Source organism: Acinonyx jubatus, chromosome D4 (genome assembly GCF_027475565.1).
Source record: "Acinonyx jubatus isolate Ajub_Pintada_27869175 chromosome D4, VMU_Ajub_asm_v1.0, whole genome shotgun sequence".
In the NCBI taxonomy this organism is placed as follows: domain Eukaryota; kingdom Metazoa; phylum Chordata; class Mammalia; order Carnivora; family Felidae; genus Acinonyx; species Acinonyx jubatus.
Genome location: NC_069391.1, coordinates 27,052,079 through 27,075,214, shown reverse-complemented (window position 1 = coordinate 27,075,214; position 23,136 = coordinate 27,052,079). Strand labels below are relative to the sequence as shown.

The 23,136-nt window shown below is 43.7% G+C and overlaps 2 protein-coding genes across 4 annotated transcripts in view; both read left to right on the top strand.

Annotated features, from left to right (window-relative positions):
- FKTN (fukutin) overlaps positions 1-4,554 on the top strand; it is a 90,955-nt gene extending 86,401 nt beyond the window's left edge. For 2 of the 3 annotated variants that reach the window (XM_053204844.1, XM_015077220.3), the window contains exons 11-12: positions 215-435; positions 4,446-4,554. In XM_053204844.1, coding sequence (XP_053060819.1) covers positions 215-429 — 215 coding nt within the window. In that variant the 3' untranslated portion in view covers positions 430-435; positions 4,446-4,554. Of the gene's footprint in view, positions 1-214; positions 436-4,445 lie in introns of those variants that run through there. The other variant, XR_008291056.1, reaches the window with a different exon arrangement.
- TAL2 (TAL bHLH transcription factor 2) lies at positions 4,452-17,142 on the top strand. The gene is made up of 2 exons (XM_027034763.2): positions 4,452-4,554; positions 16,585-17,142. The coding sequence occupies exons 1-2, from the start codon at positions 4,496-4,498 to the stop codon at positions 16,934-16,936; spliced, it is 411 nt and encodes a 136-aa protein (XP_026890564.2). The 5' UTR covers positions 4,452-4,495; the 3' UTR covers positions 16,937-17,142.
- Positions 17,143-23,136: the final 5,994 nt, after the last annotated feature.

Genomic DNA, 23,136 nt, shown 5'->3' with positions numbered 1-23,136 from the left:
AGATTCAATCTTTCCCTCTAGTTTCAAAAATTTGGAGAAAATTTTCTAGTGAATGAATATTGCAGGAAGGGTAATTGGGTGACTAATTTTCTGAACCTATATTACCACCATAGTCTGTCAGCTCTCTTAGAAGAATGATAGTTGGAGGGTGTACAAGTTTGTTTTGGAGCTTAAACTGTGCAAACCTCTAATCCAACCACATCCTGTTTAACAGAAAAACCAAAGGGTGACTTCACAGACCAAGGAAAAGCCTTTGCTTTTAGGAAGCTGTCCTCGCCTCGTGTCATGCCAGTTATCATTCACCATGAGCTGTCTTTCCTCCATATCCTGTTGGAAGACGAGAACATGTGTAGCAGTACTGTCCAAATAGAGCATCCGGTGATGCTGGGAATGATCGCTGTCTGCACTGTCCAGTGCAGTAGCCACTAGCCACATGTGAGTATTGAGCACTTGAAATGTGGCAAATATAACCAAGAAATGGAATGTTTAATTTTAATTAAATTAAATAGCATCATGTAGCCAGTAGCTAGCAATATTGGATAATGCACATTGAGAGCATTTGATGAGACCAACAAGGGCTTAGGAGTTGTACAAATTGAGACTCAAATCCAGAAGCACCACTTTCTAGTTTTGTGATCGTGGGCTAGTTATTTAACTTCTGAGTTCCAATTTTTTTCCAACTAATGGGGCTGAAGTTAATACCTAACCTCTAAGGGTTATTGTAAGAAATACAGGGGGGCACCTGGGTGGTTCAGACTTCGGTACAGTTCTGCTGTCAGCACAAAGCCCACTTCAGATCCTCTGTCCCCCCTCTCTCTGCCCTCTCCCCTACTTGGCGCTCTCTCTCTGTCTCTTTCAAAATAAATAAATAAGTAAATGTAAAAAAAAAAAAAAGAAAAGAAATATAGGAAATCTACAGCTTCTGGTAGATGTTCAATAATGATAGATATTGGTAATATTATTATCTTGCTTTTATTTCTACTTTTGCAATAAATCCTATGAACATATTTTCCTAATAAACCCAAGGAATAATTTTTCTGTGAGATTAGATATTTAAGAGTTCTCCTGGTAGAGGGCCCTCTCCTGAGATCTGGTGATAACAAATGACCCTGATCTCAAAGGCACAGGTACATGCTTTGTCTTCTAGGGAGACAGGACATGGGATTAAAACAATACTTAACAGAATTGAGTCTGAAAGACCAAGCTTAGAAAAAGGGACCAAAGGTCCCAGACTTTGTGGAAGGCAGCCTGAGCATCCAAAGCTAGAAAAAGCTCTAGGAAGGAGGGCAGGGGAGGGACAGTGAGGTGCAGCTGGATCTTAAGACTTAATGAACAGAAAATTTGCATGAAGAAAGGGAAGAAAGCATTTCTGAAGAAAGGAAGTCAATAAAATCACAGAATGGGCTTTATAGGACACTACATAACACTGCCTGGCTGTAGTCTATGGCCATACTACCCTGAAAGCTCCCAGTCTCATCTGGTCTCAGAAGACCACCTGGCTGTGTATGGATAAATAGTTTAAAGAAATACAACTAGAAGAGTGGGCAAGGAGCAGACTGGGGTGGGAGGGGGCCCTGAATATCCTGCTGTGAAGTTTGGATAAGAGAAAGTGTAGAAACGATATTTGAATAAGAACATGATGTCTTTAATAAACACTCCTGGCTAAATTACTACTCACAGGTACTGTGCTGAGAACTGAGGTTCATTTGTTGTCTCAACAAATATTCATGAAGCACCTCCAAGGCCAGGTGGGGATTGGGGAGAATTTAGGTTCACTGAGACTGATCCCAGAAACCCTGGGATTCCTACAGTTGCAGGGACAGAGGACAGAGGCTTACCCAGGTGGACATAAGATGCCAAGTGTCTCAGGTAAGGTCACTACTAGAATTCCCAGCCATTGCCAGACACAGACACAGGGCATCCAGGGACAGGAAGTGTTTGAGGCTGAGGGGCACTTGGTATGGTCTGGGAAATGGGGCTGCAGGCCACAGAGAAGAAGTATTATGGGACCAATGTAGGGTCTTATCCAGAGGGTTCAGGGAATTAGAGAGCCAAGACAAAAGTGTAGATAAATTGGGGCAGGAGAGTTGGTCGTGAGGTCCTGGGTTCTGGAGAAGATTTGAAAGCAATTTCTGGAAAGGGGTAAAAGGAGCGAGGACACACTGGTCAGTGTTAGACCTGAGGCAGCACAATCCAGCAATGTGAGAGAAGTGGGGAAGAGGCCGGAGCCATTTCTACACCTGTTGCTTCAGCTGGAAACCAGGACCAGTTGCACTCTCCATGTGGAGACAAGTCTTAGCTATGGGAACTGGGGAAAGCAGAAGTTAGGAAAGGAGATGTGCCCAGGAGAGATGTTAAATTCTAGGTCTTAACTTGGTCCTCATTTCCCTGTTGTCTGTCTGCCTCTGGAGACTCTGGTCTCCAAAGTGGAAAGAGGAACTGTTCTAGTTGTATGACAGGGCAACTTGTGCTAACAACTGACTTTACTCTCCTTAGTTCAGGCAACTTGTAAGGAAGCCAGATCTCCACCAGCTAGGGAAGATAGATGTGCTCTTGGGTAGTGCAGAAGTATGTGTGTGGCAAGAAATCAAGGTTTCCTCTGTAGGTTTTTTATTGGTTACATTTAAAATAACATCCTCTAATTGTCCTAAGAAGCCCCAGTGGAACCTCCTGAATACATCTGCTCAATTTGAGGTTGAGGGGTACATCCCTCATCCCCTCGATGTATGTGTTTGGTTCGGGATTTGTCAGCCTGGGAAGCTGAGGACTCTGGGCAGCTCAGGCCTGGCAGATTTCCCCCACCTGCCTAAAATATGACCCAGGGGGGCAGAGGCCCCTTCCCAGCCCAGTCCTGTGCCTCCACTCTCCAGCCCCTGGAGCTGTGGCCTTTATTTCAAGTCTGGTCCCCAGGGGGCTGAGTGAGGAATGAGGACAGCTGATAAGCCTGGCATTATTGACTTTGTGGGGAGTATTCAATGAATTTACTTTCTGCGAGAAGGCTGCACTCTTATCTGCTGCCCACAGAGCATCCAAATCCTCATCTAGGGGACCCATTTGATGAGTCATGTTTTTTATACAAAGACCAGAGAATATAAAGAGGAGAAGGAGAGTCCCACCCCACCTCTTTCTTTTCTCCAGTACTTGGTTCTGCTCCCCCCACCCCCACCCCCACCCTTGCTTTCCCACTGCCCTTGGGGTTATTGGCCGGAATTAGCACTCTCCGCTCCAGCCCTCAGAGTGAAGGCCAAGCCAGCCTGATCTTGAGAGTGTCAGCAGCTGGGCACACCCAGGGCTGCGCGTCCCTCTAATTGTCACTATGGGAAGAAAAGCCCACTTGCCTGAGGCAGTTATGTGCCCTGCTTTCTGCTGCAATGGTCAACATTTGCTCTGGACAGGCCTCAACACCAGGTGTCCTGATGGAGATATGTGTGTGCATGTGTGTACTGGGTGTTACTAAGAGGTCCTCGGTCTGGGGAACTGGAGAGTGGAAATTAATTCTAAGAGGGATCCTGACACTGAAGAGAGACTCTTCTTTCCCCTCCTTGATATCTCCTTCATCCAGCTCTGGGCTCTGTTTGATTCAAATAGTGGAAGGAAATGAATGCTTCTTAGCAGCACAGGACCCAAAGCAATTGGAAGGAGGGAGGTGGGAGCCAGGATGGCTGGGTTAGGCAAATGAAAGAAAAACAGGAAAATGCCCCGTGGAGGATATTAGAGGCATGTGTTCAGACTCTCAATCTAGTTTTAGAATAGAGTTTTTCCTGGTAATAAAAATGAAAACAATTATTTATTGAGCAACTATGATTTTATTAGTTGCCTGTTATCACCGTTTTTAAGAAGCATTTACTCCAAATCACTCACTGAATTTTCACAGTAAGCCATGAAGCCTCGGCTTCATGAGAATGTTTCCAATTTGTAGCTGAGAAAATTGAAGCTGGGAGACTTTGAGTAACTTGCTCAGGATGGCAACGAGTGTCAGAGCAAGGATTCAAACACCAGTCAGTCTGCCTCTGCAGCTGATCAAAGGCCTTCTCTTAGCTATTACCCACTTGGTATTTCTTAGTACTATATCCCACTTAATTCCCAGCAAATCGGTGAGTATTTGTGATTCCTATTTGTTTAGAAAACAGCCTCAGAAGGGTGAAAAAAAATTATTTTGCAATTATTTCAGGTTTTTGTTTCTTCAATAAGTAGCCAGTTTGAGAAAGTGACACAGCAGTATGGGCCTCTAAAGCAATTAATAAATTCCTCTACTTGCAATCCGGACCAGTAATCTTATCGTTGTACTTACCCCAGACAAGACACAGGATTAGACAGCAAACAGAGAAAACAGAGGAAATGAGAAGAGGCATCCAAAAGATAGTGTTACAAGAGTGCAGGAAACTTTGCAAATCTGATTGTGGGTGGATCATTCAACACCCCCCCCCCCTTCTCTATTCAAACAGGGCTTCACATTTGGATCCAGTTGAGGACCATCCCTGAGATTCAATGTTTGATGCTTCTTCAATGCAGATGTCTGCTAACTCAACGAGGCAGGCTGTGGCCACCTTCCAAGTAAGGATAACTTTGTTTACAGAGTAATATTGTTTCTCTTCCTTGGTCAGCTAAAGTCGCTGTATGCTGCAGGGGAAAAAAACCCAATGTAAGAGGGTTTTTTCCCTCCTAAATCAATTTTTTCCTTTATTGTTCCTGTCTGTGAGTATGTCCAGGGCACAAAGCCAGTATACATCCGAGACTCTGGTCTGCAGATTCTAGCATCTTTCCTTTTCTGTCCTGACTAGGGAATGACTCAGGAGAGTCCAGAAATGACGATAAAGCAGCCAGATCTCTCTTTCCTTGTGAGAGAAGACCAAAGCTCTCACCCATCCAGCACCCTTCCCAGTGCTCCAGTAGAGATGTGGGCCGTGTCAGCTTATTTCTCCTTCCAGATGCCGTGGCTTTCTCTGCAGCCACTTGCTTTATTCCTTTTTCATTTGGAGGAGGTTAGAGGAGAGGAGGCAGAAAAAGCCTCAGAGGAGGTAAGCTAACCTCTAAGTGACTCTATGGGTCCTGTGAATGCAGTGACATTAACGTCCATGAGAATTTACAGCCTCCGCTGGCTCTGGAATGACGTTTGTCTGAGAACCACTAGTAAAACAGCTGCATGGGAAGTCTTGCTTCTTTGGGCATACTTTTTCATATTTAACTTCTTTGGGAGCAATATTTTGTTTTGTCAAGGATGATAACTCATTATGTAACTTTATAATCAAAATATATAATTTCTCACAATACATGAAAAAAATTGGGTGTAATACCTTGCATGACACCTAGTACTTCGTGCTAAATAATGGGGTAGACGATTTGGCGTCTGGCTCCCCTAACTGGTGCTCAGTATTACCCCCAGGTCAACCCAGCACCCTCTCTCTTGTCACAGCCTGCTAGGTAGTCTCCCCACATCTCTTCTCACCCTCTGCATACAGCAGCCAGAATACTCTTCTCTTCTTAAAAAATAAACAATCACCAAAACCTCTCCCGTGGCCTGGGAAGCATTCATTTCACAGCAACAAGCTATGTGTCTTCTGACAGAAAGCAGGGGAGGCTGGAGGCAGCCATTTGGAGAAATGAGTCCGAATGAATGCTGTCTTGCATTCATTCAACAAATGTCTTATCAAGCAGCTTTCATGGGCAGTGAACACAGCTTGTGGGGTTTAGCGAGTGACAAAGTTAAGTCCTTGCCCTCTTGACACTTAGTGTACAGCAGGCAAGCCAATAAGCAAGTAAACTAGAATGAGATTTGCTGTGGAGAATTCATCATGGCGATGGTGCCCCTTTAACAAACCAGGGTGGCAAAGGAATTTCAATTTGCCAAATAAAGTTTCACAGAAAGATAAAACCTGTGGCCGAGAGTCACACCCACACAATGACAAATTCACTGTAAAAGAATGGACACTGTTTTCTTTTGAGAATGCAGGGCAGGATGTAATAATATAAAATTCATGACGAAAAGCAAGGCAAAGAGGGCCGTTTCACATCGATATGGGGTACAGTTCTCTAAATCAATAAAACCTTCATGAGTCTTCATGTGTCAAATGCACCATATCTTAAAATATAAAGATCTAAAGCAAATACTCCTGGACAAACCGAAAGGGAGGAACAAACATGAAATAGTAGAGGGAGATTTTCATATAACCCTGTCAAATAGATTAAAATAGACCAAAACTCCTCAGAAGAATGCAAAGGATTGATTTAGTGGATGTGTATAAAGACATTTTATTTTTCAAACAGAGCTATACCTTTACAGCTTATGGATTATTTGTAACAGTTGATCATCTAGTTTACCAAAGAGAAGCTCTCAATAAATATCCCAAAGCAAAAAAATGTATGGAGCATATCTTTGACTACACCACAATAACATTTGAAATTAATAGCAAATGGCTAACCAAAAGTACAACAACAAAGAAAATTTTAAAGATTTTCTTTAAAAAAGAAAAATTAAAATAAACAACAGATGTTAGAAACTAATGACAGCGATAGCATAAATGGAAACACAGGATGACACAAAAGGTATATCAGAAGAAAAGTCATAGCCTGAAAATTAATAAAATAAGCACTCAATCTAAGAATGGGAGGTGGAGAGAGAACAAAATAAATGTAAGCAAATGAGAAAAGCAGATTTAATAAAGATAGAGTAGACATTAATTGTATCACAGAGGTAGTTATCAAAAAGAACAATAAAATGTATAAGCTTCTGCAAAGCTAATCAAGTAGAGAAAGAAGTCATGAGCACATAACATGAGGAACGAGAAAGGCAACACAAATACAGATATTTTTTTAAATCATTAAATATAATGTATATATATATACATATATATGTGTATATATATATATAATATATAACACTTTATTAATGATTTTGAAAATGTCAAAGTTTATATGTCAAAGTACCAAAATTGATTTAAGAGATACAACACTTGAAGGAACAAAACCCACCTAAAGGGATTTACTAGTGAATTCTATTAACTTCATTCTATTAACTTCATTAACTATGAAGAACCAGCTAATTCATGTGATGAGTAAATTGATGGGTGCATACATAATAGGTGGATGGAAGAAGGGATGGATGGATGGATGGATGGATGGATGGATGCATGGATGGGTGGATGGGTGGGTGGATAGGTGGATGGATCAATGGAGAGATGGATGGTTGGATTGGGGCCTAGATATACAGAATTGGGGATTGGGAAGGGAGCTAAGAATGAGGAGAGAGGAAAGGAGGTTTAAGACTGGATAAAGCTGATGCTTGACCTCCAGCCAAAATGACCTTGGCCCCCCAACAACCTGGGCTGACAGAAATCCCTTCTGAACACCCCAGGTTTGGTTTTTCCTGAAGCTGACACCCCCTGCACATAGGACTAGAGGTCCAGTATTCACAGGCTAATCCAGACAGATCAATTAAGCCAGCAGAAGCAGAGAGCCTGACAATGCCCAGGCTCTCCTAGCGACCTGCCCTTCCCTCGCCAGGAGCCTGCAGGTGCAGTCTCTCCAGGGGGCAGTGAGAGCCATGAATAGTAAGGGTTTTAGCTTGAGCACACAGAGGCATTTAGCTGCCCAAACTTAATCCTTCAATAATAGGATTATGCAAATTTCTCCTCCAACCCCTTCCCCTGGGGGACCGGGACCTAGCCCCTAACTTTCCACATTGGGAGACTGGAATGGGAGAGGGCCCGTCATCTGAAGAATCACCGCTAAGTGGAACGGTGCACCAAAATTGTTTCCCAGTTTTAAAAATGATAAAAGCAACAATAACATGTAAGACATTTTTGAGAAGAGAACAGATGTCAACCCTGGTCCCCATGTGCCAGCACAGCTATGCCCCTTTCTCTGTAATCTTCGCCTTTCTGTCAGCCCTTGTCCAGTTGTACACAGATCCCACTCTATAGCTGATTGTTTCATTTTGCATCACACATTTCTGATCATGCTACCCAGTTGCCACAATTCTTTTTTTTACAACCACAGAACACGCCATTAAGCAAATACATTACCTCACAGGTTTTTGGCTAAGAGGAAAGGTAATGTAGGTTCATGCTTTAAAATACAACATGTGGTCTATGAGAATTGTGACCTAACAAGGCGTGGCAGAAAAGCACGGGCCCTGGGAGGCCTCAGTTCCCCTTCCACGTACATAAGACAGAAGGTCAGAAAGAAGACAAATTGGGAATGTTTGTTGGAAATATTAGGGTGTGTTTTTAGAGGTGCTTTTTGTGCACAAATTGACCAATTAATTCTCCCCAACTCACCCTCCAATGCACCCTTTGTGCTGCCACCAGAATGAGCTTTGTAACCTGTAAATCTAAAGATATCGCTCCCAGTTGGCATCACAGGGACTGTCCTGTCCACCACTCCTACTGTGTAATTCCTACAGCTTTTCCCAACTTTCCAGCCAAGCAACTGGGACCCCTGCCTTGGGTCTGTGCTTTAGATGGCCCTCTACTGGCCCTCCAGTCCCCATCTGGTGCCCATTTCCCACATTCTGTGAGACTGATGCACTGCCTGCTGTGCTAAGGAGGCACCTCCATTTCCCACATTCTAGATCACACTCTGGGTATTCAGGACCCCTGGATTTCTGCTCAAATGGCCCTGAGCCCATTTCAGAGCCTGCACAGGGCTCTTTCTTGGGTCTGTGTACACTGGGAATCCACATCATATACACAAGGCCCTTCACATAGCAGGACAGAGCTGGGCAGTGGGAAAAAAAATGAGTCAGGAGTCTCCATCTGTACCCTTGTCCTGGATCCCACAAATGTCAGAGGCAGCCTATGCCTCAGGGCTGGTTTAGATGCCATCCCTCCCACAAGCTGTCTCTGATCCTCCAGCTAGAATCTTTTGCCTCCCCAGCTCCAAGTTCGCACCCTCTGGCACTCAGGAATGTCTTGTATTTAGTCATTTTTGTCATGCCTCTCCCTCCCAAGGGCTGCGAACCCCTTGAAGCCAGATGTAGAGTTTTCTTTACCTTGTTGCCTCCTGAGAAACTAGCAATTCATGCAACAGATTTTTAAATTTATAATAATAACTGATTTTTTTTTAAGGAGGGGGACAAACAACCACAAATTCTCAGTGGCTTACAACAGCAAAGATTTACTCTTCACTCATGTTACATGGGGGCTGTTGTGGTTGGTTATGGGTTTGCTCCATGGCTTCCAGGCTGAAAGAGCAACCCCCAACATAACCTTCTCATGACTGATCCCAACCAGGAATGGCTCTTAAAGCTCCCATTCCACAAACTGAGGGTAGATGGGGAGTGGGAGGGAGGGGTGGGTGGGTGATAGGTATTGAGGAGGGCACCTTTTGGGATGAGCACTGGGTGTCGTATGGAAACCAATTTGACAAAAAATTTCAAAAAAAAAAAAAAAAAGCTCCCATTCCATCACCGTGGCTGTCAGGTCTGCTCACATTCCATTGGCCCATGCAAATCACGTGGCCAAGCCTGGACATGCAGTCCTCTCCCACCACCTACAGGGAAGCACTGCCAGTCATATGGCAGTGGGTGGGGCTATATAATTCTCTCCTAGGAAAGGGAGCCAGTAGTTGCCCTCACAATCCTATCACTGACCATATTTCACAGATAAGGAAACTGAGGCAGGGAGAAATAATATAATTTGCCAAGGTCACGTAAGTGGGGTGGACCAGGGATTTCAATCTGAGTAATACAACTCCAAAGTCATTTACTCTTATCCACTAAGCTGAATTGCACTGTGAATTTATTGTACCAAATCCTATGCTGGGTCCTTCAGAGAATGTGATGTGTATAAATTCATTACTTACCCATTCATTAATCAACCGATGTTTGGTGAAAGCCTACTCACTGGGGTTGGGAGGAGACAGAATAAATAAGTAAAGCATTACTAAATGGAGATGAGCACTAAAGAGGAGAATAAATGGGGCAGGAGGGTGAAGAGTCCCTGTGTGTGAGAAGGTGCAATTTTAGATATTGTGCCCAGAGGATCTTCAGGAGAAGGTGACATGTGACCAAAGACCTGAAGAATGTCAGTTCCCTGAGGACAGGGATTTGTGTCTGTTTTGTTTGAGGTTGTCTCCCTGCACCTGAACAGGTGCTGGACCTTAGTAGGTGCTCAGTGACGACTGTCGAGTGAATGAAAGGAGGTATGTGTGAGGGGGAACTGTGTGGATAACTTGGAGGCAGAGTGTTTCTGGCAGAGAAAACTGCAAAGGTCCTGAGGCAGGAGGGTGTTTGGTGTGTTCCTGAAACAACAAAGGTCAGAGGGACTACAGTTGACTAAGCCACAGGGAGAGAAGGGACAGACAGGTCAGGTAAAGGGTATCCTAGGGGCCATTATGAAGACTTCAGGTTAGTTCTGAGTGAAATGGAGAGCCACCTAAGGGTTTTCATAGGATCATTCTGAGTGATGTTGGATAGTAGATGGAAAGAGAAAGCGTAGAAACAGAAGACCGGTTAGAAGGCCACTGAAATAGCGGAGCTCTGTGCTGGGCACCGTGGAACCGGAGATGCATAAATCCAGGCGTCTGCCCAGTGCAGTGACTGCTGTACTTCGCAGTGCGTCCTCATCTCCTGGAATACTTAGTTAAAACGCGGGTTTCGGACCCCCACCCCCAGAAAACCCGATCTAGCGGGTCTGGATCGTGGGCCTGGGAAGCGGGAGCGCGGGGACCCGGGAGGGACGGGCGGGAAACCCGGGCAGGAAGCGGCCCCGTGGGGCCTGGAGACAAAGGCCCGGGTTCTATAAAGGCAGCAGCGGAGGCGCGGCGTCCAGGCGAGGGCGCACACGGCCAGCGACCGCGACAACGACGGCGCGGTCTCCCGGCTCTTGGCTCTTGGAGAGCAGGTGCGTCGATCCTTGCGGTACGTAGGTGCCGCCGGGGCCGGACTCATGGGTCAGCGGGTCTCCCGCGCAGCGCCGGGTCTGAGCCGTGGTCGCCCTGGAGGACAGGGATGAGGAGACGACTTGGCCGCGGCTACCAAGTCGACTCAGTGAGACCTGGGGGCTTTCCGAGCGGTAGGGGTGGTGGCGGGGCTCCGGGGGAGCAAAGCGGTCCCCTAGTGCGTGTTGGCCCGGCCGCTTCACCTTGATACGGATGCTGGAGACATCCCGGAGCACCTCCTGGGGCCCTTTGGGTAGCTTCTGCGTACCGGTGAGCTTACTCCCCCGAACCTGGCAGGTGTGAAACTTGAGCACCAGATGCTTTCCGGGACGCCTTGTTCACAGGGCCGGGCTCCGCAGGCCAGAGGGAGCGAAGGTTAAGAAGAGAAAAAGGGGGAAAGCCGGGAAGTGAAGTGGGCGAGGGCAGCAGGTCGGGCGGGGTGGGCAGGGGACGCAGGTGCATGGGGCTGTGAGGCGCGGGTGGAACTCTCCCAGAGCGCGGGGTGCCCACCCAAAGACTGTGATTCATGGTAAATGTATGTATTTAGGACATCAACATGCGGGGTTATCTAATGAGAAAAGTAACTTGCATAATAGTGTGTGTTCTGATTTTTAAACGACATATGCATGGTATATAAAGGATATATATCATTTATACACACACCAAACTGGCTACTGCTGGGAGAAAAAATTCAATAGATAGATAGAGAGCCTTGTATTTGTTTACCATATGCACTTGTGTACCGCTTCGTTTTCGTTTTTGTTTTTGTTTTTTTTTTCTTGGATGAGCATGTGTTACTTCTATAATAATTTCAAAAGGCAAAACCATATCCAGTGTTGGAGGTTAGGTACCTTACCCTAACCCAACTCTATAAACTACCTCTCATCTCTCTCTTTCTGGAGACTATTTTCACTTGTTTTCAAGAAAAAGATGAAAGAAGAAACCAAATGACAGGAAGAGAAATTTAAAGTCTTATGAACAAAGAGCCATATGAGTCTGAATGTCTGGGACAGGCCACCGCAGGAATGTTAGCTGTGACCCTTTGCTGCACCCTTTCCTGTGGCAGGGGTGCTCTGTGTCCAGACACCATTGGCACACAAAAAAAGCAGCAACCCCTATTGGGGGCATAGGTCACTTTCTGTGGGGGCATAATTATCATTCTTTTCTCTGGTAACCTGTGACCTTCAGTGGTGGCACCATAATAGAAGTTTGTGCCCACCTATGTTCCTGTTATATTTACCATCACACTTCTCCTGCCCGGGCATTTTTAACCCCAGGTTCGTGACACCCACTCACCCAGAGATATATGAATAGAAATCAGGGTTCTATATATCTGGACGGGGAAAAAAATTACATCTTTATTTCCAGTCACCTTTAATCTAAATTTTGCATTTCCTTTACTTATGGGTGATAAAAATTAGTACTGGTGACAACGTCACCAACAAAAATCATAAATCCCTTCATCTCACAGATGTTGCAGATCTTTTGAAAAAATCGTTTACATATCACCGTGTAGAAATTATGGTAGTAAATCATTTAATGTGTTTAAAAAAAGAAAGTGCATTATTACTGCGTTGCATTTTTAAATTATTTTAGTAAGTATTAATTATAATTGGTCATTTTTATGTGTCCATGTATTTCAATTCATGCATTTAAAATAATTATTTTGAGAAGGGAACCAAAAGCTTTTTATCTTATGTATTTAAAATTATTGCTCTGGGGTAGAGTCCTTCCCTAAACTTCCCCAGACTGCCAAAAGAGTCCATGGCACAAAAAAGGTTATGGACCCTGACCCATCAGGAGTCAGTGGTGACAAGATGCATAAATACAGAGGCATGGGACACAGGCTGTGCCACTGATTCCCTGCGTGACCTTGGGACAACATGCTTTACCTCTGTTTTGACATCTATCAGATGTCTTCTGCTTCTGTGGCATCTGGTGTATTTTTCAAGCTCTTAAATTATTCTGAAATCAAGCTTAGCAGTAATCAGTCCTTACAACTGGGAAAACACTAAATGCAATTTTCCTTTGATTTAATAAGTACTTTAGTAATTTTCCAGTGACCGCTGCTTTGAATTTTCCAGCTTGTTAAATCGCTGATTTCAATTTCCCCCTGTGGAGAAGAGCAACACCCTTGAGGATAAATCAACAAGGAATTATTAAGCGCCTTCCAGGAGGGCAGGCTACATTTCTGAAGCCTATCTTTTCCTCTCCTTATTTCCTCTGTCTGCTTCTAGCACAATAGGATTGAGCCCTCTTAGAAGAGAACACCAGTTAGTTTATCCTGCCTAATCTTTTTCTTCCCAGCTTGAAAAAGTTGGCCCCTGTCCCCCACCCCTGCCCCCGCTCCCCCAAGGGACTAGAGTTGACTTAGTGAGTGAGCTAACCCCTCTTTTGACAAGAGAAGCTTGAAAGTAACTTTGCTGCCACAGTCCTGGCTGCAGAGCAGCCGGCCTCGGTGTGAGCAAAACTGGATAGTTTTCTATCTTAAAATCCCGTGATTTAAGCTCAGACTGTCATATTTCAGTTTTAGTTGGTTACAGTTCTGACAACACTCCTATTTTCATTGTAGGTGAAAGACTAGGTTATTTAGAAATGAGGTAAGTTAGATAATAAAAAGCAATAGGCAGGTCATTGTGGCATTTCAGAGCAGAAAGAGGCCTTCGGTATCACCTTGTGCACCCCCTTGGTCGGTCGGGAATCCCCCTGGAATGCCTGGGGTAGGTGCTGTTTCTCTGCCCCTACAGCCCCTGTGCTTCTCTCTCCATTCACAAGGCATTGGTTTCCTCGGTATCCAGCAGCCAGCACAGCGTCTGGCACATGGGGTCAGTAAGTGTTGATACCTAAGCTTGGAGCGCATATGATTGTAATTGGATCATGGGTCCTACTAAGAGTGTCTCCACAGAGAAAGGAAGTAGACCTGAGTGGCTGCTGGAGGGAGCCTGAAGCCAGCCAGTCAGCGTGGGCCACCATGCTTCCCCTTACCACTGGTTCTCAGCACAGCAATCTGTCTCCAACCAGGCAGAAACAGGAAAGGCAACAAAAACAGGGATGGGGAAATGTCCTGGGAGCATGCAGGTAATTGAAAAATGCTATTCTTTGGAGTAATGACACTTCCCATCTGCATAGGGAAGAGAATACTTGTATTTATTAGTCACCTATGTAGCAGGCACATACTGTCTCATTTATGCATTCGTATGCATCACATAATGTATTATTTAATCCTCACAAGAACCCTGATGATGGCTTTATTTCCATTTTCCAGAGAAGAAATCAGTTAAAGAAGTTAACTGATATTCACAGACTCATATATCTAAGAAATGGAGAGCTGAGATTTAAAGCCAGGTCTTTCTACATTAAAGCCCATAAGCTTTCTTAGTTTTTTCCTATTATGAAGCAAATAATATATGAATCTTTTCTTATTATAAAAATGTAAAATGTTACCCAACTGTATCAAATAACACACACCCATCTCCTTTTTCTATCTTTTTTTTTTTTAAAGTTTATTTATTTATTTTGAGATGGGGAAGGGGGTAGCGGGGGAGGGAGGGAAGTGCAGAGGGAGGGGGAGAGAGACTCCCAAGCAGGCTCCACGCTCAGTGCAGAGCCAGACTCGGGGCTCTACGCAGGGCTGGATATGGGGATTGAACTCAACAACTGTGAGATCATGACCTGAGCTGAAATTAAGAGTTGGACACTTAACCAACTGAGCTACTCATGCGCCCCACTCATCTCCTTTTTCTGTCTTCCCCCAACTCCCTGCCCTCCCCCAAGGAACCATGTCAACAGTTTGGCCTGAATCCTTCTAAGTATTATGTTCTACATCCACACACACACCTGTATGTCCATATACTCTTACAGAGCACAACAAACAAATACGTAAATCAGGCTCAGACCTTTTCTATTACACTGTAGCTTCTTTATTAGGAAAAAAAAATCGCTAAATTACAATGAACATTTACCTTCCCCTGTTTTATTTGTCGAGATAATAACTGTAATCACTTAACATTTATTGAGCACTTCCTGTGTGCCATTTTGCTAAAGTGGTTTACGTGGATCATTTTATTTGTCCTCACAGGTAGTACCTGGAGTCACCCTTTACTTATGAGGCATTTGATGGACAGAGAGTTGAAGTAGATTGCTCAGGGTCACACAGCTAGGAGGAGCAGAACCTAAAGCCAAACCAGGGTTCTGGCTCCAAAGCCTATGTTTCTAACCACCATGCAGATGCTTCCATTGGCGACTGACCCCTATAGAGTCAGGGCTCGATGGTAACAGCGTGGCTTGTTCTAATGAACTGAGACCATCATTTGGTCCCTACAGAAGGGCAGACGTGCCAGCACACGTGTAGTGAAATGACACCTGGGACATGTTGGCCTCCCTCAGCCAATCCCAGCAGTGTCTATAGTACTGTCACTACAACCAACACTGCTTGCGTATGTATGTAGCGTGAGTGCCTGGCACAAAACAAATGCTCTGTTTGCTCTTGTTTCCCTTAGTTTATAGTTCACAGAATGCTTTCACATGCAACATTCCCCTCAATCCTTACAGCAAGCTATGAGGAGAGGATGGTATAATTACACCCATTGTAGATAGCTAAGGAACTGAGGCTCAGGTTGGTGAAGTGACTTAGGCAGTGCCTCACAGCTGGTTGGTGTTTGGTGCTGTGATGAGAACACACGCGCTCTGAAGGGAAGGGTGGCTCTTCCCCTGTGCTAAACTCCTGCTCTACCTTCCCCCAGGATTGCAGGGATCTGGGGAGCGTTCTGCTTCTTTATCATACAGAGTTTAGATAGGGATGAGGGTGTTCCTACTTGGAGAGTAGAGCAGTGGTGTTCAAAGTCCGCCACATGCCAAGTTCACGGAGAGGTTTGTTCGTTGATGCACCATCCGTGTTCCCATTCACACATGTTAATCCAAGCTGTCTGCAAAAAGGGGACCATGCCTCTAAGAGTTAAAAATGGCAAAGTAAGATTTGGCAGTAGATGGTGATAATCAACTGTCCTGGAGTTGGAAAGGTCACCTGAGTGCCGGCTCGTGGAGGCCCGAACATCTTCTACGGCATCCATGGTAAATCGTCACCCTCACTTTCTCTTGGTCCTTTCTTCTTGTCATGCTGAATATCCCCACTGTGTTTTTCATAAAAGAGGGTCTGAAGACTCTTCACCACTCTGTTCATACTCCCCTAAATGTGGTCCAGTCTGGATATTTTAGCTTTTGCACAGTGAGGTCCAACCCTCCAGGTGAGGTCTGCCAGCTAAGAGGAGAGCTGTGCTATCATCTCCATTCCCACAATTATCTTATTAGTGGAATCTAGAATCACGGCTTTTACTTTTTGAGAATCCATATTCGACTCCCTGTTGGCTAAATATAGATTTTATTTGCACAAGTACTTAAACCTATACTGTGCCTGGTTCTGGACAATTAGGAAGAGTTGGTTATAAAAGCAGTAGTGAGGGTTCTGGGGTAAAACGACCTTGTAACAGGGGGCTTTGAAACAGCTAGGGAGAAAAAGGCTGAAAGGTATTGTTCTTACCCTGTCCTTTCTTCTGCCACATTTTCTTCCCTTACCCAAAGGAAGACTCAGAAAAACCTAAAAATGAGGAAGTGAATTTCCTAAAACCCGGGTCAAGAAGAACTGACATCCCAAATTCTTGGCAGCACATGTGATGCCCAATAGCCCTCTTATCAGGTATTGGCCCTTAGGGCCCTTTCTCTTTCCTGTCTCAGGAACTCGAACATGACCAGGAAGATCTTCACAAATAGCAGGGAGCGGTGGAGACAGCAGAATGTCAACAGCGCCTTTGCCAAGCTGAGGAAGCTCATTCCCACTCACCCTCCGGACAAAAAGCTGAGCAAAAATGAAACCCTTCGCCTGGCAATGAGGTATATCAACTTCTTGGTCAAGGTCTTGGGGGAGCAAACCCTGCAGCAAACGGGAGTGACCGCTCAGGGAAACATTCTGGGACTCTTTCCCCAAGGATCCCACCTGCCGGACAGGACTCTGCTCGGTGACTACCAGGTTCCTTCACTTGACCCAAGCCACCACATTGCATAGTGGGGCTCTGGCTGTCATCACCCAGCGGGGCACTTGCTCAGAAGCCACTGGCTGAGTGACTGCCTTTTGCATGTTCCAGAGTCAACTTGATGAATAAATTTGGGAGGCATGAATTTAAGCCTCATAGGAGGTAGCTTGGGGCCAGCTGCAGGGAGCCAAAAAGAGGCCATGAGGGATGTGGCTTTGGAGTCTGTCACCCCCAGGGCGGGGGCGGGGGGGGGGTGGTGGGACACTTCAGGCGAAGCAGCCTGCCTCTATTTCATTTATCCAGGATCTGCATAATGTTTGGAAAAGAAAAGCATCGGTTAAAAACAGGTTGGAAAATCACTGTTTTACTCAATATGTTTTCAATTACAAGGAAGAAGTTTTTCCATAACAGATCTCAGGCCGATGAATAAAAAATGCTTCCCTCAGAACATATTTTAAAGTTAGTTTTGAGAAATGAAGTCTGTTTGATGGAGGGTGAACAAAATAAGGTTGATGAATGTGAAGACCGCCCTCACAGAAACGAACTTGGAGACTTGTGGGAAACTCTGGAGAAGAGATCCTCCTGACATGTGAGGCTTACAGGAACACAGCAGATACATGTGGAAGAGCTCTGCATCCTTTATCTCTATGGAAATGTGAGGTGTTGCTCGCATTGAGCCATTTATATATGTGTTATCTCTAAAGCCAAATGGTGGATTATATCTGTGAGTGGAAAGGACTGGATAATTTGTGATTTAGAGTTCATAGTTTTCTTATGAAAAATAGTTAGCTAAAATAGGTTACCTGCCCCCTTAGTTTCGCATGTCAGGCGTTAAAACTTTTAATGCAGCCTGAGTTCCTGCTGATTTAAGACCTGTGAAATTCAAACATAATTATGAAAAATCCAAACATTGCCATTTAACAACTCATTTAACAGAGAGCTTAGTTTAAACAAAAGATCTAGGGTAGACAATAGGAATGTAATACCAGATTTTAGTGAATTAGTGAATTTGTAATTTGTCTTCCTTGCTGTGGAGCGTTAGCTCAATCTTATGCTGGGAGGGGTGGGACCCCCTAGTCAATGAAACGGCATGGATCTGACAGAACTACTCATAAGCATGTGCCACCCTGATGATTGGATTCAAAGGCGGATTCAAAAATGAATCCCATAGCTGAGCCCAGAATACAAATAATGTCATTTGATTGTCTCTAGGACATTTTATTCCCCTAAAGTTCTTGACGGTGCGTTGGTTTTAAAACATTCTGAACCACAGGTAGGAAATTGCTGGATTTGCGATTACAGATTTCCAGTGTACACACAATAGGGGGATTTAAATTTCCTCTTACTCTAGAAAGAAGATATTTGATTTATGGGAAGTTGAAAAGGTTTAGTTTGGTGATCAGAAGAAAGCTAGATGAGGCTCCCCCCAAATCTCATTCCCCACAAATAGCAAGGTCATAATATCATTAACCTCTACCCAGCACTCACGCTCATAGTCCAGTGCATTTATCAGAAGCAATATGTTTTCCTTCTAGGTTCTTTCTTTCAACTGCATTCCATAAACTTCCCTATGGATCCAGAATAGTACAGGGAAACACATCTGCACAGAGACTAGGCTATTTCCCCTGAATGTGCATTTCTCTCTCATGAGGTTATGTGGGCTTAAATGTATCAAATTACCAACTGATAGTATATCTCAAAGCTGCGATGACAGTTGTCAACTGAACAACATTACTTATTCTCTCATCTGGCATTAAATCAAAATAACAATTTTGACAATATTTTTTTATTAGCTTCATTGTGACATGTTGCCAAGGAAAGTACAGAAGACTTCTTTGCCTGAATGCAGGATTTTATTGCTCTTCTCAGAATGAGTGCACTTTTCTGCTGTTGGGGCCATGTCTGTGTGTACAGAAGGCCTTCTCACTGAAATGTAAGAGAGTGCTCCTGAAAAGCCATGAGGAGATTGAGTTATCATTAAACTATATGAGGGGGGTAATGATTTAAAGAAACTCTGCAGGAAATTCCATTGAAAAATGAATAAACACTTAAAATATTACTTGGTGTAATTCACCTCTTAAATTATGTTGCAAGCTTAGATTTTGGTCTATCAGGTTATGCTGGATTAAAGTGACTGTCAAAAGGAATTGTAGGTACACATGGATCAAAATGTTTGGCAAGGTATCCATGAGGCCAGATGCTAATTGAAAAACTACTCTGTGGTCTTCCTTGCTGTCTTAGGCTCAAGCCTTGGTGATTGCAGTAGTAAGAATTTATGGTTAAAACACATTACAGTTCACTGATGGTACATCTCTTTATGGATCATTTGAACGCAACAGAAAAAGTTTAGACAGATTATATCATCTATGCTACTCTGTTACTTGGAAAAAATGTTTGGTCTGCTATGGATACCACTGGAAACTTTTGGAAACCAGGCATAAACGGGGCCATTGATTTATAGAGATTGTTAGATTGGCTAGTTTTACTCCTCATTTTACAGGGGACAAAACAGGTCCAGAGACTTGTGAAGTGACTTTCCAGAGATCCCATGGACAATTAGTGGAAAGCTGGGACACAGTGCCTGATTTCCTGGCCCTGTGTACGACCTTTCTACAGCCCTGTTCAGCCACTACGTTTTTTAGAATTGAAAATGGATAAGCACCTTATTGTTATGCTCATCTCTTTTCAACAGTGTTCAGTAATCTTCTTCATATGCCTTTTTATTCAAATTAAATTATTATGCTTTATAGAATGTGATTAGATGTATTAACCAAAGATTTTTTTGTTGATGTGTTTTATGAGTTTTTAACCATTGAATTTGCTATTTAACTATTAATTTATTGCAAATAAATTATTTAAGAAAAACTGTTCTTTAAAAAAAAGAATTTAATAAATTTACTAAGCACATCCACCTGTTCTCTCCATCCTCACAGCCACTGTTCTGGCTTTGACACCCCCCACCCCCCGCACCATTGTTTTCAGTCTAGAAAAAATCTAGCATCCCCTGCTTAGTCTCTCTCTCTCTCTCTCTCTCTCTCTCTCTCTCTCTCTCTCTCTCTTTTTCTCTCTCTCCCTCTGGCTCTCTTTACTTCACCTTTCACACAGCTCCCCCATTGTCCTTCTCAAATCACAGCTGTGGTCAGATCACTCCCCAGCTATCAAACCTTCAGTGTCTTGTCCACCAGACTGAGACATATGCCTTACCCCAGTAAACCAGGCACTCTGCAACCTGGTCCTTCCTTGTACTTTCCACAGTCTCCTAAGTATATTGTACATGCCAATGAAACTACTTCACTTGATGGTCCCCAAACATGTCCCACTTCTTAATACCTCTGACTTTTCTCTTGTGACTCCACTTGCACACATGAATGTTCCCATTCTCTCTTGTTCTTTTTTCTTAAGTTTATTTATTTTTTTGAGAGAGATAGAGACAGCATGAGTGGGGGAGGGGAAGAGAGACAGGGAGAGAGAGAACCCCAAACAGACTCTGCAGTGCAGACCCCGATGTGGGGCTCGAACTCACGAAACCATGAGATCATGACCTGAGCTGAAACCAAGAGTTGGACGCTTAACCGGCTGAGCCACCCTGGCACCCCCCATTCTCTCTTGTTCTACTTGTCCCTCCACCCGCACCAAATTCCACTCACTAAAATCCTTCATGACTGATCTTAAACACCACTCCTTCACAAAGCCTGCCTCCTTGTAAACACCATCTCTTACATGAAGTCCTCCTAGATTTCCACCATTTAATCTGATCTCTCCTTTCTTAGAATCCCCTTTTGTGCTTCATGACCCTTATTTCCTCTAGTCAATGTTACAGACATCTGTGTATATGCTGTCCCCCTTCCCAAGTAAGCTAAGATCTTGAGGAGAAGGATAGTTTCTAATATTTACTCCTCATAACAGCCCTGCAAGAGACTTCACTTTCAAAATGAGAAAACTGTAATCAGGACTGCCTCTGTTAAGAATATTCCCCTAGCCTCTCCTAAAAGACAACATTGAAATGAAACTTGATCAGACTGAATTTTCCTGAGAAACCCAAAGTCTAATGCCCTTCTTAAATGTTTGTTTCTCATCATTTCTATTCAATATACCCCTTGTAGCACCTGCCTGAGGAAGTTTCACCACCTAAGAATGGCTTGAGATGGCCAAAATATGTATAAGTTATGCACAGCCGGCTTTGTCCTTAAGAAGGCAAAAGATAAAAAGGGTCCGGGAGAATGGACAGCTTAACTGCTGACCCACAGGTCAAAGGTTGGTTAAAAGTCACATCCTTAAATAAAAAGGTCAGAGATAAGGAGGGAATCTAAAAGTCCAATGGCAATGCAAAGCAAGGGATTTAAAATGGCAGGTGTTAGAAAGGAACACCAAGGAATGAATGCACTCAAGGGATTGCAGGAGGCCAGGAGCACAGTCTCCTAAAACAGTCACTTCTGTGGCCATTACGTTTCTCATAAAGAGGGAAACTTTGCCTTTTATCTTCTCTTTCTTGCCAAAGACCTATCACAAAGAGATCTTAAAGAGCACTAGATTTTAACAAAATAGACATAAATTTATTTAGGTTTGTAATCTACCAAATAAATTTACTCTAAGAATTTAATTTCCAGAGCTCACGAATTGCTGGTAGTCAAGTAAAGCAAGCTGTTGAATTGTGTTATCTGGAAAAATCTGAAAACCAGGATTATTATTCAATATGTTCATACACTTGGACCTAAGTAATTATCCTTCTGGGAACCTGTCACAAAGAATTAATCAGAATCATGGCCAAAGAAGTAGGTACATGGATCTCTATGTCAGAATTTTACGAAGTACATAAAATGATAATAATAAGAGTAAGAGCTAAGTCTTGCTGAGTGCTTACTATATTCCAGGCACTGTGCCAAGAGCTTCCAATGTATCAGCTCACCTGTCTTCATAGCGATGTTGTATTCTTAACATTATATTAATTACATGTGTCATTCTCACTTCCCAGCTGAGGAAACTGAAGTTTAGGAAATTACTTATCTTGTTCCAGTTTTCTCTGCAGAGTTAGAATTTGACCCTCAGTCATTTTTACTCAGAATTACTGCTTTTCATGGACAGACTTTTTTTTTTTTTTTTTTTTTGCGTCAGAATTCTTCCTTCATTTTTATTTTTAAATTTTAAAAATGTATAGGGACACCTGGGTGCCTCAGTCAGTTAAGCGTCTGACTTCAGCTCAGGTCTTGATCTTGTGGTTCATGAGTTCCAGCCCGGCATCGGGCTGTATGGTGACAGCTCAGAGCCTGGAGCCTAGTTCGGATTCTGTCTCCCTCTGTCTCTGCCCCTCCCCCACTCACGCTCTGTGTCTCTCTCTCTCTCTCTCAAAAAGAAATAAACATTAACAATTTTTTAATTTATTATTCTTTTATTGAAGTATAGTTGACACACAATGCTACATTAGTTTCAGGTGTAGGAATTCCTAAATTTTTAAAATCCTGACCACCATAATGGAACATCGTGGACCAGGAATATTACCCAATAACACTACTGGGTAATCAAACACAACCCCAAAAAAAGAAGGGTCCTGTTTAGAAGCACCAAGCTGGGGATAATATTATGATAAGACTCCACGAGGACACTGTCCTGCAGAAGCAGGCTGGGGTGTTCACCTGCAGGAGAAACTATTTGTTCCTCTGTTTGGATTTGCTTCCCACCTCTTCCTCCGCCCGGGCTTAAGCATGCCGATGGTTCAGGGCATTGGTACTTGTGTGTGTGTGTGTGTGTGTGTGTGTGTGTGTGTGTGTGTGTGTATTTGCTCATGCACAAGGTAGGAAATCTGCTCCTCCACATCTCCTACCTGTCCTCCGTCTGGTTTTAGCTCCTCTGGAATTGAGGAAGAAGGAGGGTCTAAGGAAATGAACAGTGTTTTTCTTCACTGGTTTGGGTTGCATTCTTTTCCTATATTCCATTTAGACTGTTTGTATCAATTCTTCTTAACTGGTGATAGAAGCCCCAGGTTTAGAAACACTGTGGAACAGCAGAGAATTAAATCTCTCGGATTCATCAAGACTCTATCTTGCACGTAATCTTATGGCCACCGTGGCCCTTTTCCCCCAGTCTGGGAGAAGTGGAGTGCTGTGCTGAATATTTTGCATTGGCTCCAGTAGCCAAATCACTTCAGTGTATTTTTTGTATCTTTCACTAAATAAACCAAGATTTAATTTTACCTTATGGTGTGTGTATGTGTGCGTGTGCACGTAAGGATATGTGT

Excerpts from the sequence above, each read along its gene's own strand:
- TAL2 (XM_027034763.2), top strand. The coding sequence starts at position 4,496 with ATGCTTCTTCAATGCAGATGTCTGCTAACTCAACGAGGCAGGCTGTGG. Across the intron at positions 4,555-16,584 it reads AGGCTGTGGCCACCTTCCAA|GGCCCTTTCTCTTTCCTGTC; the intron begins GTAAGGATAACT and ends ATTGGCCCTTAG.